Raw genomic sequence first — 17758 nt, 5'->3', positions numbered from 1 at the left:
CCCGCTGATAAAAGTACAAGAGTTCAGTTCAGTTTCAGTTTATTTTGAACATGCATACAATACAATGTCATTCATCACATATTTCCAGTTGTTTCCTTACAGCATTTTCAAAAAGGAGTAGGAAGAAGCTGAGTTTATTTAATCCTACCCCTTTTCATACCATAGCAATTTTATCCTAAATCCTTGTTCTCTGTAACATAACAGTGAACAAATAAATAATAAGCAAATAATATACCATAGTAAGTAAACTAATATTAAATACATAAATAATCTGTCTCAATAAAATAAAAAAAACGGTTCAAGATGTTCATCAAAATTCTTGTTCTGTGTACTTTGTGAACACTTGTAGTTTGAACAGTCTCAAACTGAATCATATTGGCGCTTTGTTTGATTTCTTTGGTTAAGCCATTCCATAATTGAATTCCACATACTGATATGCTAAAGGTTTTAAGTGTTGTACGAGCATACAAATGTTTTAAATTACATTTTCCTCTAAGGTTATATTTCTCCTCTTTTGTTGAGAAGAATTGTTGTACATTCTTGGTAGCAGGTTATAGTTTGCTTTGTACATAATTTTAGCTGTTTGCAAATATACCAAATCGTTGAATTTGTGATTCAATAAATAAAGGGTTTGTATGTTCTCTATATCCAACATTATGTATTATTCCAATTGATCTTTTTTGTAACACCGCACTAAAGTGACCACCAAGAATATTTTTACATTTTTGTACAGTACCAGACTACAAGTGTAAACACCCTAACATTTAGTAAATAAACACCATTAATAATACACAAAACTGATAATACACGAAACTGTTGGCACTTGTGGGGAGGTCATAGTTAGTGTACTAACCAGAATAGTCGCCTTCCTCGTCCTCAGTTTTTTCTATGGTTTCCTGGCTTTGCGACTCCATCTCTCAGCATTCACGTTTATCTAGGGTTTTCAATTCGAAAAAAAACCCCAGCAACTTCACATGTCTGAGTTGAGTAGTGAATTCAGAGTTTTAAAAAAGCGCTTAAAACTCGCATATAAGCGGGAGCTACACGGTTTTTTAGCGCCGTGTGGAAAGTACCCGTCACCAAGGCGACCATTCTAAACACGGCGAGACATGAACACCGGTCCGACACCATTAATGGTGTTTAATCATTTGTGGCGTACAAAACCAAATTACGCCTATACATTCAGTAAAACACTTAGCTTTCTACACACATTCAGAAACACATTTTTTAGGTAAACCTTTAAATATTCACCAGCTTCCCCTCCCAAAATATATTAGCAGCAACCAGTCCAAACTGGAAAATGGACACTTTCTATTAAGTAGCTGTAGTTTGTGGGCATACGTGAGCACCTCACTTATAATGGCAACAACGGGGACGTCATAACGTGACGTCACCGGATGAGGTCAAAAAGAAAAAATATATATTCACTAAACTTTACGCTTCTAAAATGACATTACTTTCTTTCTCATAAAATACTTTAACAACTTCTACTCATATTTCTACTTTATTTTTTTTAAATAAAAAATAATCTTTTTGCTTTATTGTATATTTGGTATGTGCCGCAAGCACCACTTTGGACACCTGTGGTATACTGTAATGCAAGTTTACACTCTAAAAAGAATAATGGACAGATTATCTAAAAAAAAAAAGTAGCAGTTTTAAGCTGTGAGCATTTTAAACAACCCACCAGCATGAGTAAAGTAGGATAATACAAAGTGTATTTCAATGCAGTGACTATTGTGCACAAAAATTTACTATAAAACGACAGAAACAAAATAATAATTTGACTTGTTAAACTGCATATAAATTTACAAAACAAAAAAAATGCAACATTATTGCGCTGAAGTGATATGACTTTATTAATGGATGTGTCAACTGCAAAACAATTGTAAAACAAAAATTAAAAACCTTCCCTAGTAGCTAAATGATGCAACAAATCACTTTACCACAATGCAGATTTACTTTTTTCCTTTGTTCTTGAGTTATGTTGTCATAGAAGATGAGATAATTACAGGTTTCCAGTGTTGTCCAACCTGAGACTGCATCTGTGTGGTCATATGTTCCATAATGCAAAGGCTTAGCAACTGACACTGGCATTGAACATGCAACACAGGCACTGAAAACATGAACAGTCCTACCGGTATTTCACTCCATTTTAAATACATATTACAGTACAAAGAAAAATCCCCTCGAATATATATGGTGAAAATGACACTTCCGTCCCTTTCAACAAGTTAAATAGTGTTCAGCACAAAGTCAGGAAGGCTGTAAATCTCCACATCATGAAGACATTCGCTCACTGTTGGTTCTGAGATGAGGTGATCATGTTTTTTGTTTGGCGGTGTTAATTGTTTTGTTTTGTACAGCTTAAAAGTTCATCTCCAGGATTCAAACTATGACATTCAACAACCTAGGCTGAGCAGGCACATGAATACACAGAAGAAACTCATGACAACTTCAAATGTACGACCTTGTGTCACGGCCTCTAGGATCATGATGTGCAGCTCTGAGAGCCCGGTAAGAGAAAGAAATAAAGACACAATTGGAAAAAAGCTTTTAGAAACCCAGTGGGTGAGGTGCCACCGTTCCACCGTTCTCCACCACAGCCGTAGAAATGGCCTGCAAGTTCTTGAAGAGATGCCTGGACTGGTTGGAGCGCAGCGCCTTGATGTCCCGCATGAGTCTATCATGGCTCTGAAAGAAAAGAAAAAAAAAAGGAGATAAATGTCATTATGATCCCTAAAAAGCATGCAGGCAATGAAGGAAATAATGAATTTTGATCATTTTACATCAAATCTTCCAACATACAAGCTTATCTTGAGGAAATTTGTTGTGTGTTAAGTTAGTGTGCATTTTGGAGCACATCTCACCTCTACACACCAGGTCTCGCACAAAACCTTCTCATGTTGGCCTGAAGGCAGCCCCTGACTGAGTGAACGTGAAGCCCTGTGGAGGACAACAATCACACTAGGCTTTGCAGATATACAGTATGTGGACACACATGGACAAGAAGAATGTTTCTCTACCTCGCCAGGACAACAACCATGGTGTAAATGTCAATTGCGCAGTTGGCAACTCTCTGCAATACAAACTGCTCATCTGCAACAGGAACATATTGTTTATTCTCCCCATTTTCACAAATGTGCCGAGCAATGTGTGGGATATGTCCTTTCACACACTCACCAATAATCTTCTTGCCATGTTTGATAAGAAGCTCCTCGATGGCAATGCCAAATTGTTCAACAGCTTTTACGGCCTGTGTGAAAGAGGCAAACAAAAACAAAAAGTTGATGAAATCACTTTTTGTGGCACAAGTAATTAAGACTGATTAACACACCAGTTCACCACTATGAGCCAGCTCCGGATGGACTGTCCCTTGAAGTGTCAAGCCTGTGCTTAAGCCTGCTTTCCTAAAAAGCGAGAGGCGTATCAGTTTCATTCTGGTCGCGAATGGCAAAGCACAACAGAGCACTGAAAGGTTACCTTTTAGCTCTCTTGGTGAGCTCTTCTGCCAGGAGCCCAGCATTGCCGAGTGGGTTCTTCATTGCTTTTTGCAAGCTCTTCAACTGGTTGCCAGCATTCTGAGGAGCAGACAGAACATGTGTCAAAGGTGAGTCATGCAGTCTCTCTCAAACAACATATACTCTATCATCCATAATATCCACCTGGAAGCCATTGAGGGCCACAAAAAGTCTGAGGATGTCGTTGGTACCCTCGAAGATGCGGAAAATTCTCAGATCTCTCATCACTCGCTCTATTCCAGAGTCCTGTGGAAGACCATGTGTACTAGTTCACTTGGAGAACGATAGTCATGTGCAGCATTAACGTGTACAGGTTAGCATCTACAGTTGTGTTCAAAATAATAGCAGTCCCACATCACTAGCAAGATAAATCACTGTTTTTGTTAGAATTTCAACTGCTACACTGCAAGTAAGTTTCTAGAAGGTTTAGTAAAGGTATAGAAAACCAAAAGACCCAACAGGAATGATGTGCATGCTGCTGATTCTGTGAAACTGAATCATTTACTGAAAGGGGCGTGTTCAAAAAAATAGCAGTGCTGCGTTCCATAAGTGACATCATTGATTATGTGTAAAAAAAAATATGTTAAACAAGTGGCCCTTATTTTAGGATCAAGGCAACTGACGCTGCATATGCTGGCTGTGCATTTGTCCTTGGAAAAACAGAGTAAAATGGGTCGTTCAAGACACTGTTTAGAAGAAGAGCGTTCTTTGATTAAGAATTTAATAAAAGAGGGGAAAACCTATAAAGAAGTGCAGAAAATGATAGGCTGTTCAGCTAAAATGATATCAAATGCTTAAAAATGGCAGCCAAAACCAAAAAGGCGAGGAAGAAAAAGAAAAACGACTATTGAAATGGATCGGAGAATAACCAAAATGGCAAAGGCTCAGCCAATGATCAGCTCCAGGAGGATGAAAGAAGATCTTAGATGGCCTGTGAGTACTGCAACAATCAGACCACGTCTATGTGAAGCCAAGCTACCAGCAAGAAGCCCCCGCAAAGTCCCATTGTTAAAAAAAAGACGTGTGCTGAAGTGGTTACAATTTGCCAAAGAACACATTGACTGGCCTAAAGAGAAATGGCGTAATATTTGGGGACTGATGAGAGTAAGATTGTTCTTTTTGGGTCTAAGGGCCAAAGACAGTTTGTCAGACGTCCTGCAAACACTGAATTCAAGCCCCAGTACACAGTGAAGACGGTGAAGCATGGTGGTGCAAGCATCATGATATGGGGATGTTTCTCGTACTATGGTGTTGGTCCTATTTATCGCGTACCAGGGATCATAGATCAGTTTGAGTACACCAGAATACTGGAAGAAGTCATGTTGCCGTATGCTGAAGAGGAAATGCCCTTGAAATGGGTGTTTCAACAAGACAATGACCCCAAACACACCAGGAAGCGAGTAAAATCATGGTTCCAGACAAACAGAGTTCAAGTAATGGAGTGGCCAGCACAATCCCTGAACCTCAATCCCATTGAAAACTTGTGGGCTGACATAAAGAATGCTGTTCATGAGGCAAAACCAAAAAATGCAGAGGAATTGTGGAACGTAGTACAATTGTCCTGGGCTGCAATACCTGTCGACTCCATGTGCCACAGATTTGAAGCAGTTATCAGAAACCGTGGTTATGCAACTAAATTATAGTTAATAATTCTAAGGAAAGTTGAATCTGCAAGCCTTTCTTAGTTTATACAGTACATTTGAGTTTTATAAAGAAAGATGTCAACACTGCTATTTTTTTGTTTTATATTTCTTGACTTTCTGTAAAATATTGTCAAATTTGAATTACGTTTTTCCATTTTTCTGGCTTTGAAATAGAATGGGCCGTCTCCCCAATGCATTTGTGTTCATTAAAATACAATTTATTTGAAGAATTTTGAGGTTTACACACCTTTTTAAACACACTGCTATTATTATGAACATAAATGTATGTGCCCTTTAAATGCTTGCAGAAAAAAAACTCTTGATGGCCCAAACACATTTTCTGACTGTGAATGTTTTCCATTGTGTGAAGAGCCTGGAAATGATAAGACGGGTGCAGCGTGGTTCATTTTTAGAAACATTATTTAAAAGCTTATCTCGACACCTCTAGGAAAAATGACTGGGGTCAACAGACAGTTGTTCAGACAGAAAATAACCATTGCTTGCACATTTACTTGTGACTTTGGCCAGAGACAAGAGGCCAATAAGAGATTATTCGACCTCCGGCAGATTTTTAACATTGTTTTCTTCCATTTGTGCATATCTTTATTTTGATCTTGTGCTTTTAAGATATTGTAACGACGGGAGTATTGTGTATGGTTCTGAGCTGTGATTGAGTGATTGTCTACAAGGGCATTTCCTGCTATGTAGTTATACCCGGCGCAAGAGATAAGGTAAGTTGACCAGCCGAGTAAACCGCAATGAAGTGTGAAGTGCTTCTTGCTGTAAAGGTAGACAGTGCTCTTTTGTAGACGCCAATAAAAGCCTCAGTGCATGGTCATCCTGCCTCAACAACATTCCACAAACATTACAATATTTTGACTGTTTAACAAAGCTGCAATGGTGATCACAACAGTTATTCTCAAATAGTGGGTCAGGACCTCCCGGGGGATCACAAGCAATAGGGGAGATTACTGCAGTACACACTGTAATATTCATGTTAAAACATAATGCAAACATGCAGCTAGGTGGCAGCAGTGCTCAATCTCATCAGTCTCCCCACAGGAAATAAATAAGCACTGGACTACAGAGCCAATAAGGCTTTTGTATATGATAAAATCTTCATTCCCGGGTCAAACTATTTTTTTTTTTAAGAAATTAAAAATGGGTGGAGAATCCTTGCCAATACTGCTGTTCTTTTATTTTAAAGCTTATTTTGCAATTGACAAGCAGCCTCTGTGATCACACTTTGTTGCTGTGTCACTAGACAGTATTTATGTTGTGGCTTAGCAATAATGATGATAAAGTTGACAATACTACAACTGGAATGATCTCTTACCTTCATGTAGCCCATGCCACCCATGACCTGAATGCACTCATCAGTCACAGTCCAAGCGGCTTCCTGTTAACAAAAAGATGCGAATGAGCACCTGCAATACAAACCTATTACCCCAGATTTGCACTGAATGCGAAATTGCCGCGGACCGGCACACGCACGGCAGCGTACTCTTTCCATTTTTATTAAATCAATTTGTCCGTTTCCACCGCCCAGTGTCGGTGATGAACGCGGGCGGTGGGGAGACTGTTGATTAGATTGAGCTGGTATGCCGTTGACGTTCCGCGTACCAGCGCTAGATATACGCAGAGTTATTTTTGCAACAAATCTGTTCTATTTAGCTAAAATCTGCTAGTGTTGGACAGGAAGTTAGGCACAAAAAGAAAATAAAGTATCCGATTTACTTTCAATATAAAACACTCCGTCTTCAAGGCGGATCGTATTTTACACTTTGAAAGGTCCTAATGAAGTTAACTTGTCAAAGATGTTACTGTTGTATTGTTGCCTGCTGCAAAAAAATAACGCGGTTTATCAAAGCAGGACCAAGTGTATTTGCTTCTGCTCCTCTGGAAGGACACAAACTTTATGTGGTTCACTTCATTAAAACTTTCCTTATCATGTGAGTATGAGCGGATTTACAAAACCTCGTAAAAGTCAGCGTTATTTCGTTGCACAACAAAGCCGCAACAGAACAGCGGTGAGGATGACTGGACGGCGTCCATCCCGCAGGGTCAAGTTGTCCCGCGGCCGTTACGCATTCAGTGGAAATCCGGGGTTACGACATGTTCATGGAAAGCTTCTCACAGAGGCAAATATCTTGCTGATAGCAGCTTCAATCTGGAATTCAGTTGCTCCGCTGTCCATGTTTCCACTGATCATGTAGGCCAGAGACTGCAGAAAACACATGTCAGCGGTTTAGCAGATTTAAAGCGATGATGCTAAACGTCTACCAACCTCTGTGACGTACTGCAGCATGGTCATACGAGCAAGCTTCTCTTGTATGGTCCCATAAGTGTGGATCTTGTTTCCAAACTGGGTCCTGTTGGCTGCATGGTCCACCTGATGAAAAGGAAAAAAAGCAACCTTTAACCATTAAATGCATTCATATGATGTAGGAGTGTCCAAATTCTGGCCAGGGAACCATATACGGGCTACAGCTTATTTTTACTACAGGCACATTGGAGAAATAAAACAGCAGAAATGGGGAAAAAGAGCAAGAAGGCACAACAAAAAGAGAAAAATCTGAAATGTTGACTCTAATATCTAAAACATAACCTATCCATCCATCCATCCATTTTCTATATCCCTTGCAGAGCTGCCAACATTTGATGTTTGCAATCTGGAAGATTCCCCCAGCCCCTTGAGTTTTATCATTTTCAACTGTCTGTGAGACCGTGAATAAGTACAGGCTGAGTCCTGAGTGGTGATTTAATGAGCAAGCAGGGAAAGGGAGGGAAAGCAGGGATGTGTGGGGGCAGTTGAGAAGACAGCTGCATGCTAAGAAGAAGTTTGTTGCCGTTATTTTGGTCCTTTATATCAATATCTTACATCAACACGAAAACATCACAATTCCGGAGATTTTTTTTTAACGTCAGTTGGGATGTTTCAGACAAAGACAATATCCAGGAGTCTCCCACAGAATGCAGAGGAGTTTGCAGGTCTGCCAGAGGCTATCCCAGCTGGCTTTAGTCGATAGGTGAGGTACAACCTGGACCACCGGTCAATCGCAGACCACATATGCAGTGTTTCCAATATATTCATTTAAGTTTAAGGCAACCAGGAGTAAAAATTTAAAATATACACTACCGTTTGGGGTCACATTGAAATGTCCTTATTTTTGAAGGAAAAGCACTGTACTTTTCAATGAAGATAACTTTAAACTAGTCTTAACTTTAAAGAAATACACTCTATACATTGCTAATGTGGTAAATGACTATTCTAGCTGCAAATGTCTGGTTTTTGGTGCAATATCTACATAGGTGTATAGAGGCCCATTTCCAGCAACTATCACTCCAGTGTTCTAATGGTACAGTGTGTTTGCTCATTGGCTCAGAAGGCTAATTGATGATTAGAAAACCCTTGTGCAATCATGTTCACACATCTGAAAACAGTTTAGCTCGTTACAGAAGCTACAAAACTGACCTTCCTTTGAGCAGATTGAGTTTCTGGAGCATCACATTTGTGGGGTCAATTAAACGCTCAAAATGGCCAGAAAAAGAGAACTTTCATCTGAAACTAGACAGTCTATTCTTGTTCTTAGAAATGAAGGCTATTCCACAAAATTGTTTGGGTGACCCCAAATTTTTGAACGGTAGTGTATATATTTTTTTTCTCTCAAGATTTTGCAATAGAATAGAATAGAGAGTACTTTATGGATCCTTGGGGGAAATTCAGGACCACAGTTCGCTCACGATAGACAATTAACATTTAGGTATTTTTACATGTGAATAATATAATTACAGTCTATTATACAGCATTATTCACATGTGAATAACATAAATACAGTCTATTATACAGCATTATTCACATGTGAATAACAAATACAGTCGATTATACAGCATTATTCACATGTGAATTATATAAATACAGTCTATTATACATTCAAGTACAGTCAAAAAGGAACATTTGTATTATACAGTCTGATGGCTGTCCAGTAACACTTCACCTTCCAGGTGATATATGTGCTTCCATCTCCTGCAATCATGTTCCACAAAACATTGACTACGTTATTTGTTTTTAAATTCAGAGTTTGAGGTTTGAGCAACAGGCTTCCGTAGTTAGTCAGCACGCAAACACAGCTAGCGTGTGTTGCTGCAGGAGCAGGAGACTTACTGAGGAGTACAAAGTTAGCGGTCAGTATTCTTTTCTGCAAAGTTTGGTGAATATATGCCTGTAAATAGAAATTCAAATGCTCTTAAGTGTCAATTTTCTTCTGTAAATCTAATTTGATAAATGTTTGGACAAGTTCGCTCTGCTAATTTTCATTAACCTGTCAAAGAGCTGGTCCATTGTTGCATTAGAGCTAACCTTCAACCTTTATAAAATGTATTGCATTTTTCAGTTTATAACAAACTGTATTATTGAATTATTTAATATGATTCCTGCAAGTATGTGCACATCATATGTATATTAATGTACTTTCATTTGTGTGCTTAGTTTGACTGTAACTTCATTGTGAAGACTCAACACACAAACTCAAATTGTGTTTCATCTCTAATTTTAAGGGGACCTTCACTTTTTGGGGGGAATTTTGCCTATTGTTCACAATCATGAGAGACGAGAACAATTTTAAAGATGATTAAAAAAAACGCTTGAAAGATGTTTCATTTGTATTTCAAAGTATGGGAAATCTCCTGGGAAAATTGGTAAAAACATGAGATTTCTCTACATCACAATAACTCTGAAGTCACTTAACTTTATAGTCGTTAATGGATTTGATACATTATAAAGTTTCCTTGTGAGGAACCCTGAAATATTTCAAACATTTAAATAAAATCAATTCTGGGTTCCTTCACAGGGCTTATAGGAGGCATGTTTCAAGCTGTCTGACAATTTATTTCTGGATGTTAAAGAAAGTATGAGAACGCTTCATCTTCTTCTTTCAGAGTCTCTGCAGGTTTCCACAAGTCAAATGTAGGACTTTTTAGGACTTTAAGACCATAAAGAATATAACTTAAGACCAATTAATATCCATACGGACAAAAAACTACAAAGACAAAAAGAAAATCAGAGGGCCAGAATTAATTTTAAGTTTATGAATTAACTCACTGCTCTTTCACATTAGAAAACACAATGGTTAAACCAAATACTCTGGAAAATTCTCTATTGTAAACTAATTGAAAAACATTAGCAAAAATACCAGCAATAGTAGAAGAAAACACATGTTTGTGAAAGGGACTGTTAGCATCTCTGCTAAAGTTAAATTGTTAACTTTTGCGGTGTTTTTCGACTGTCAGAATTGAGCAAACAGATAAAAATATCTACAGTACTACTACTGTATTTTCACAAAGTTGTGAAAAAACAGAGTGCCGACAGAGCGATTGTCTAAAAAGAAAGAAGGCGAATATGGCTTGCAAGCCTTAATCAGAATTTGGATGTGAATAATGTGGATAACATTCAAATTTGCTCAGCTCATTTTATATCTGGTATGTATGAATACATTTGCTAACCTGTTTATAATGCAGTCATTTCCATTCTACTTACAGCTTGATTGATTGCTCCTTTCATGGTGCCAGAGAGGGCGGCCGCCATGCCAAATCTGCCATTGTTGAGGATGTTCATAGCAACCTTGAAACCACCGCCAATCTCGCCCAGCACACAGTCTGCCGGCACGCGAACATTGTCGAAATAAACCTCAGCCGTGTTGGAGGCCTTGATGCCCATCTTCTTCTCTGGTGGCCCACTGAAAATTAGGAAGGAGGGGAAAAAAGCAAAAATCAACTCGTCACACAACTTTGGTGACCAACAGTCAGGGAAAAAAAGTCTCACTGTGTCACACCACCGAAGCTCTTCTCCACAACTAAGGCTGTGATCTTGTCCTTCATCTGTCCAGTCTTAGGATCCTTCATTGGCGTCTTGGCAAACACTGTGAAGATCTCAGCCAGACCTCCATTGCTGCCCAGAGCAAAATGTCATAAAAGTAAGAATATACTTTTTTAAATTGTGAATATGCAATGTCAGACATGTGGTCTCACCTGATCCAGATCTTGCTGCCACTGAGAGTAAAATACTTTCCGCAGGGGGACTGAACAGCTGTGGTTTTGATGGAGGCAGCATCAGAACCACTGGCTGGTTCCGTCAGGCAAAAGGCAGCAATGTGCTCACCTGCACATACACATCAAAAGTCGCTAATGTCTTTCCTTTAAATTATGTTTTTAAGTAAATATACAAAATCACTGCTCGCACTGCGCAACTAAAAAGTCCCCCCAAAATTGCGAAGTAGATTTAGATTTAAAAATGTTGTATTTTTAAATATGGACTACTGAGCGCCATCAAAACAATGCTGCCTTTTTACACAACAAACTTCCTTCTCACGCTATCTGTCCCTAACATACCCTGGCCAGTGAGGTATGGTGGACATCATTAATCTGCCAAGGGAAGGAGCTATGGCGCCCACGCATGCAGACACGCACATAGTAAAAATGTATTGGTACAAACCGATAACCAATTGTAACTTTAGAGAGATATGAATACCTTTACATTGTTTGGCGAGCCTCCGAAATTATCTATATGTAGTAAGGAAAGGTCGATGTCCAGGTGTAAAGTCATTATACAGTTGATTGTAGATCTGATACAAAATATGGCCGCTTGAATCTTGCTAGACTTCTGAGTACCGTTCTCGTTTGCGACTGACAACGACAGAGCAACATAGCAGTCAGCCCTGCTGCACTGATTTGAAAGACTTCCAGCTCAAACTTTGCCACAACTCTGCGAGGTAATCACAGCATCTACAACACTGTTCATTGTGCTAAAGACCTAGCTTCAGAGCTACCAAGCCTGAGAGTCACGCAATTTAACCCTTTCTCACGCCACACTTGACATTTCTCACGCTTAAATGTTGCACCTTTACTACTCTATATTTATTTTTTCATAATATTATGAAATAATAATAATATTAGGTTTCCTCGCAGCCTGCTGTGGTTCAAGTAATTCTGATACTTACCAAAAGAACCAATCACAGACCAATCCATAAATGCTTGCGCCTAACTCGAGCCAACCACGGAAGGCACTACGCAATGTAAACCAATCAGAAGCAAAGTAAAGCGGGTTTTTGCGTCTTAATTTATCAGACACAGACAGACAAACTTCAGCGCAGTGTTGTCAACTTAGCAACTTTCTCGCTAAATCTACAATCTAACTCCTCTTAGTAACTTTTTTTCTCAAAAGCGACTAGCCACAAATCTAGCAATTTTTTGGGACGTTTGGGGACATGAAAGCGCGTAAGACTCTAATGTCCTTAACGTACAAGCAGTGCTGCTGTGAGCCTCTCCTCACAGGCGGTCATTTGTCTACTGAATGTCTGCTCTTAGACAGCTTGTACTGAAAACACATTTTGCTGCACTTTTAAGTGCCATAACAATTAAGCCCATTCCAATCTCGTCAGAGCAGAGAGGAGACCCAGACCCACTCTGTGCAAAGCTGCCGCTGTTTATGGTTGAGATGTAAATGTTTCATCAGTCAGTACGTGTCCATGCACTAAATTAGTCCGACTTCTCAAATAGTTCGGCTCTAAATAAGCCTCCTACAGCCCATGGAAACACCTTAATCCGATCGTGTTCGGATATATACAAATATCGATCGATACCAAGTACAAGAGCTGTATATAGTCGGTACTAAAGTACTAGATTACCTGATGCAAGTTTTGGCAGGTATTTCTCCTTCTGTGTTGCATTCCCAAAAAGCAGAATGCCCTTGAAGCCGATAGACTGGTGGGCACCAAGCGTGATGCCAACACCGAGATCGTGAGTGCCGACAATCTCCACAAGGCGGGCATACTGAGGAGAAATGGGCCAGGTTCTCACTCACTGTGTAGAAGTTATCCACATAGGGCCATTACCAAGCGGACACACCTGAGTGTTGGTGAGACCAAGGCCTCCCAGGTCAGCCGGCACCTGAAGGCCAAAGGCGCCCATCTCTTTCAGGCCCGTCATGGTGTGGTCCTCTACTTTCTCCAACATGTCATTCTTGGCAGGATCATTCACCTCCTGTAGAGAGGAAGACACAGAAACAGCTTACTATTAAAGCACAATAGAAATCAGAAAACAGACGACAAAAAAGCTCTAATTGTTTTGCTTCCACCTCAAAAAATTTGCAGACGGGTCCGACAAGCTCCCGAAGAAACTGCTCCTGTTCTTCATTCAGGACTAATAAACACAAAAGATAATTGATTAATTAAAGTAGTCTCCACTTAAATAGCTTCTCAATTAAATATTTACATTACCTGAGGGAAAGGGAAAAACTTGAGATGTGACAATCTGACCTTTGAAAATATTGACAGCAAAAGATTTGGACTCCTGCAGAACATTAAGTGGAAGAACCTGAACAACCTGACTTCACTCAACAAAGTGACAATTTGGACAGCAACATACAGCTGCAGCCTTCGTCTTGTCCACCGCGCTGGCAGCATCAGTGCCGACTGCCGCCGGCTTCTCTAACACCACCTACGGTAGAACAAGAGATTTGCTCACTTCAGCAGGAGAATAACATGGTAAATGGGTTATACTTGTATAATGCTTTTGTACATTCTGAATTCCCTTGTCCTTCATTAAGCGGCTTCAACTCTTTGTGCAGCGAGGCCGGGCCGCTGACCAACTCATGTAATAGCGAACATGGGCAAAATGACCACAAAACCAAAGGCCACTCCACCAGTGTGGGAATATTTCAGTTTGAAACTTTGGAACGAGATGAGCCTATTAACACCGATGAGCCAGTTTGGCAAATGTGCGCAAATACAACCAACCTGCACGCCCAATTGAAACAACCACCAGACAGTCCACACTCAGTTCGCGTTTGGTGTACACGGTGAGTGCAAACCAAACACTGCAAAATAGTGTGCGCTCACAGACAGTGTGGCTAAATTAATCGCCAAAGACATGCTGCCATTAAATACTGTTGAAAAACTAGCATTTCTAAAAGCGCTGCAAACATTCTAAATATATTTGTCATGTTGGTGTTCCACACTAGGAGTCCGCCAGACTTGTTTTGTTTTTTTTCATAAAACCTGTTAATACATCTGCTAATACTGTAGTGTTTACATTGCTACTCTGCGCGTTTGTTTAAAAAGGTCCTACCTTTAAATTGTCTTTTAAGTAATGTACAATTCTACCTCCGCCTACATGTTCAAAATTTAAGTGTAAATTTGTCAATACTTTATTTAGTCATTTTATTTATTGTTTTGGTTGTGTATATTTGAGGGCCCCCAAACCCTTCCTTAACATATTTTATTGCTTTTGGTTGTGATTTTTATTCAATTGCAAAATGTTGCTAACAAAGTATATTTGATTGTTAGTTGGTTTTAATTAACTTGACGATTTAAAAGTTTACATTTAAATTACAATCTTAAAATGTACTAGAGATTCAAGTTTATTGACATTGACATACACACATTATCATTACCGGTATGTATTATTACATCAGTGGTTAATTTGGTCTCCAAAAAGTAATGGCAATAATATTGTTTATCTGCAATAATTTGTAGGTCAATATATGTTCGAGCAAAATTTGTTGTCAGCCCAGGCCTAGCCGACAGGGGCAGACATGCAGCAACATCCTAACACAAAATTATACAGGACACCCAAAATAGCAACGGGAAAATGCTGCGCATCACAACATCTGTTATTATATACGTACTGCAAGATAAAAAGAAGAAGAAAAATGCTGCAAATGCCAAAAACACACAGAAACCCCCTAAATACCTGCATGAGAGAAATATTCACGGAACACAGAAGTTTGCTCGGTTAACAGATTAAGCCAGTTTGTTTTTAAATATATAAGCAGGTTGCTCCAAAGAAATTTGCCTGTTTTTTTGGTCAACTTTCTTCTGGTCTGGTTCCCCTAGGTCAGGGGTCGGCAACCTTTACCACTCAAAGAGCCATTTTGGAAAGTTTCACAAATTAAAGAAAACAATGGGAGCCACAAAAAAATTTTGAAAATTTAAAATGAAAAACACCGCATACAAAGCTTAAATTGCTTTGCACTATGTTAACCAGGGGTCTCTGACACACGCACCGGCACGCATCTTAATAAGGAAATTTAATGTTAGTGCGGCCCGCGACTTTTAATTGAATGGCGCTTGATAGCGTCTTTCTTGCCAACCCTCTCAATTTTCCAGGAGACTCCCAAATTTCAGGACATGTTGGCACTGCTTTTAGCGTCCTCTACAGCCTGCCCAAACAGCGTACCTGCTTGGCCACATATTGAATGCAGCTTTTGCTTGCTCACGTAAGTGCCAGCAAGGCATACTTGTTCAACAGCCACACAGCTTACACTGACTGTAGTCGTACAAAAACAACTTTAACACTGTTACGTTACAAATATGCGCCACACTTTGAACCCACACCAAAAAAGAATGACAAACACATTTCTGGAGAACATCTGCACTGTAACACAACATAAACACAACACAACAAATACCCAGAATCCCATGCAGCCCTAAGTCTTCCGCTCAACCGACGCACGGAGAGGGATGGGGGGTGTTGATGTGTGGGGGGGTTTGGTGGTAGCGGGGGTGTATAATGTAGACCGGAAGAGTTAGGGCTGCATGGGATTCTGGGTATTTGTTGTGTTGTGTTACGGTGCGGATGTTCTCCAGAAATGTTTTTGTCATTCTTTTTTGGTGTGGGTTCACAGTGTGGCGCATATTTGTAACGTAACAGTGTTAAAGTTGTTTTATACGGCTACCGTCAGTGTAAGCTGTGTGGCTGTTGAGCAAGTATGCCTTGCTGTCGCCTACGTGTGCAAGTAAAAGCTGTTTGTAAATGCTATAGAGGACAATTAATGCAGTGCCATTAGGGCACGCCCTTGATTAAGTAATTAGAGTGAAAATAGGATAATATTTGCCCTGGGAGATTTCTAGGAGAGGCAGTCTCCTGGGAAAATCGGGGGGGTCGTTAAGTATACTGGGAAAACCGGGATGGTCGGCAAGTATGCAGCTGAGCCGCATCAGAGTGGTCAAAGAGCCGCATGCGGCTCCGGAGCCGCGGGTTGCCGACCCCTGCCCTAGGTATTCAACTTGCAGTATTTCTCTCTCTGTCGTTCTGGGAGTTTTGCGTGTTTTTGCCATTTGCAGCAATCATCGTCTATACATATTTTCTGGATACAACAGTGTTTGTGACAGCAGAATTTTACAGCTGCATTTGTTTGGTGTTTCTACCGTTGACTTCCTGTCAATTAATGAATTAATCAAATGTATATACTTGTTCTAATGCTTTCTGAGCTCACTATGTTCACTGATCGCCGTACATATCCTACGAAGTCTGACTTACACTGTTTCAATGTCCATTTCTCAGATGATATTATTGTTGATGACTGAAGTGCTGATATCAAACAAACCTAACCCCCCCCCCCCCCCCCCAACCACCACCACCCGGATTGTAAATAATGTAAATAATTCAATGTATGTACTCTGACGATTAACTTGTGTGATGACTGTATTATGCTGATAGTATATATTTATACCATGAATTGATTAACATGGAGCCCGACTTAAACAAGTTGAAAAACTTATTCGGGTGTTACCATTTAGTAGTCAATTGTACGGAATATGTACTGTACTGCACAATCTACTAATAAAAGTCTCAATCAATCAAAAACTGTATGAGTTGTATCAGGACAGCTGCAGTGTCACCTTTAGAAGTGGGTCACGTGACTAATGAACTTTCCTCTACTTATCCCAGCTTGGGAGGGGGCATGTTGTATCACCACTAACACCAAATCAATGACATTGCCAGAAATGTTTCAACTGTAAAGTCACTTAAATAAATGTCCACCTGAAGTAATGATAATAGTATATGCAGTGTTACACCGACGTACCTCTGCTGCTTGACTTGCATAAAGACGTGTATTTTTCACAGCGACGACTGCCTGACGCTGTGCCCTAAAGACAAGTTAGTATTATGCAAATGTTAATATAATAATAATTGATAAAGACAATGCTATACAGTGTTACAAACCCATTCAGCCCGGGTGTGACCCTAAGAACGGCACCACAAAGTGCAGCAGACTGTCCGACTTTCAGAAGCAGCATGATTTATCCGTGTGCTAAAGAGAGACAACATATAACAAATTATGTTGTATGAAAAAGTAAGTTAGATAAGACTAGAAAAAATAAGCCACAGAGTAAACTGGCTTGGCTAAGTTAGCTTAGTGTTGACACAGGCTGACGTTACGTGACGAATGTTTCTTGTAGTTTACAAAAAGGTTCAGTAAAGTTCCTTATGCTTAATCTCATTCAATTAGATCATAGTTATATCACTTACCTATGTGTAGGGTATGTTATACGTCCTAAAGTCGGAGCAGACGCAGACCTTTCATAAGATGTCAGTTTTTCTCAGGTCCTTCCCAAAACTGGGTTACCCGGATGATAGATCGCAGTGGTGCCTGGGATATGTTGTTTCACTTGTGGCGCTGCAACTACAAAAATGCTTCCAAGATGGCTGCTCCGCGTATCAACACAGTGGTGTAAAAATCATACCATTTGTAGATATTACGTCACTCAATTTATTAGCAAGAAAGCTAATGATGTCAAAACGTGTGGAGAAACA

General features: G+C 39.7%; 2 protein-coding genes across 2 annotated transcripts in view; both read right to left on the bottom strand.

The window, feature by feature from the left end:
• The window catches only part of dnah2 (dynein, axonemal, heavy chain 2), a 49272-nt gene extending 47583 nt beyond the window's left edge, over window positions 1–1689 (bottom strand). The window contains exon 1 of the mRNA XM_062065141.1: window positions 854–1689. Within this exon, the coding sequence (XP_061921125.1) occupies window positions 854–914 (61 nt within the window). The 5' untranslated portion in view covers window positions 915–1689. The remainder of the gene's footprint in view (window positions 1–853) is intronic.
• Window positions 1690–1832: 143 nt separating this feature from the next.
• acadvl (acyl-CoA dehydrogenase very long chain) lies at window positions 1833–17616 on the bottom strand. Its single transcript, XM_062065140.1, has 21 exons — window positions 17474–17616; window positions 17168–17255; window positions 17028–17091; window positions 13586–13657; window positions 13438–13510; window positions 13296–13360; window positions 13067–13201; window positions 12847–12991; window positions 11192–11321; window positions 10986–11111; window positions 10701–10899; window positions 7452–7556; window positions 7302–7388; window positions 6501–6563; window positions 3666–3767; window positions 3484–3581; window positions 3338–3410; window positions 3184–3256; window positions 3027–3099; window positions 2871–2946; window positions 1833–2694 (listed from the first exon to the last, which is right to left on the bottom strand). The coding sequence occupies exons 2-21, from the start codon at window positions 17239–17241 to the stop codon at window positions 2557–2559; spliced, it is 1971 nt and encodes a 656-aa protein (XP_061921124.1). The 5' UTR covers window positions 17242–17255; window positions 17474–17616; the 3' UTR covers window positions 1833–2556.
• Window positions 17617–17758: the final 142 nt, after the last annotated feature.

This window comes from Entelurus aequoreus, linkage group LG12 (genome assembly GCF_033978785.1).
Source record: "Entelurus aequoreus isolate RoL-2023_Sb linkage group LG12, RoL_Eaeq_v1.1, whole genome shotgun sequence".
In the NCBI taxonomy this organism is placed as follows: domain Eukaryota; kingdom Metazoa; phylum Chordata; class Actinopteri; order Syngnathiformes; family Syngnathidae; genus Entelurus; species Entelurus aequoreus.
This window is presented reverse-complemented; position numbering and strand designations above follow the sequence as displayed.

Bases quoted from the DNA above. Each gene is read 5' to 3' on its own strand.
- acadvl (XM_062065140.1), bottom strand. From the start codon at position 17,241: ATGCTGCTTCTGAAAGTCGGACAGTCTGCTGCACTTTGTGGTGCCGTT. The intron at 3,411-3,483 runs GTAACCTTTCAG...CTCGCTTTTTAG, and splicing joins CTCACCAAGAGAGCTAAAAG to GAAAGCAGGCTTAAGCACAG. The intron at 3,257-3,337 runs GTGTGTTAATCA...TCTTTCACACAG, and splicing joins TGGCTCATAGTGGTGAACTG to GCCGTAAAAGCTGTTGAACA.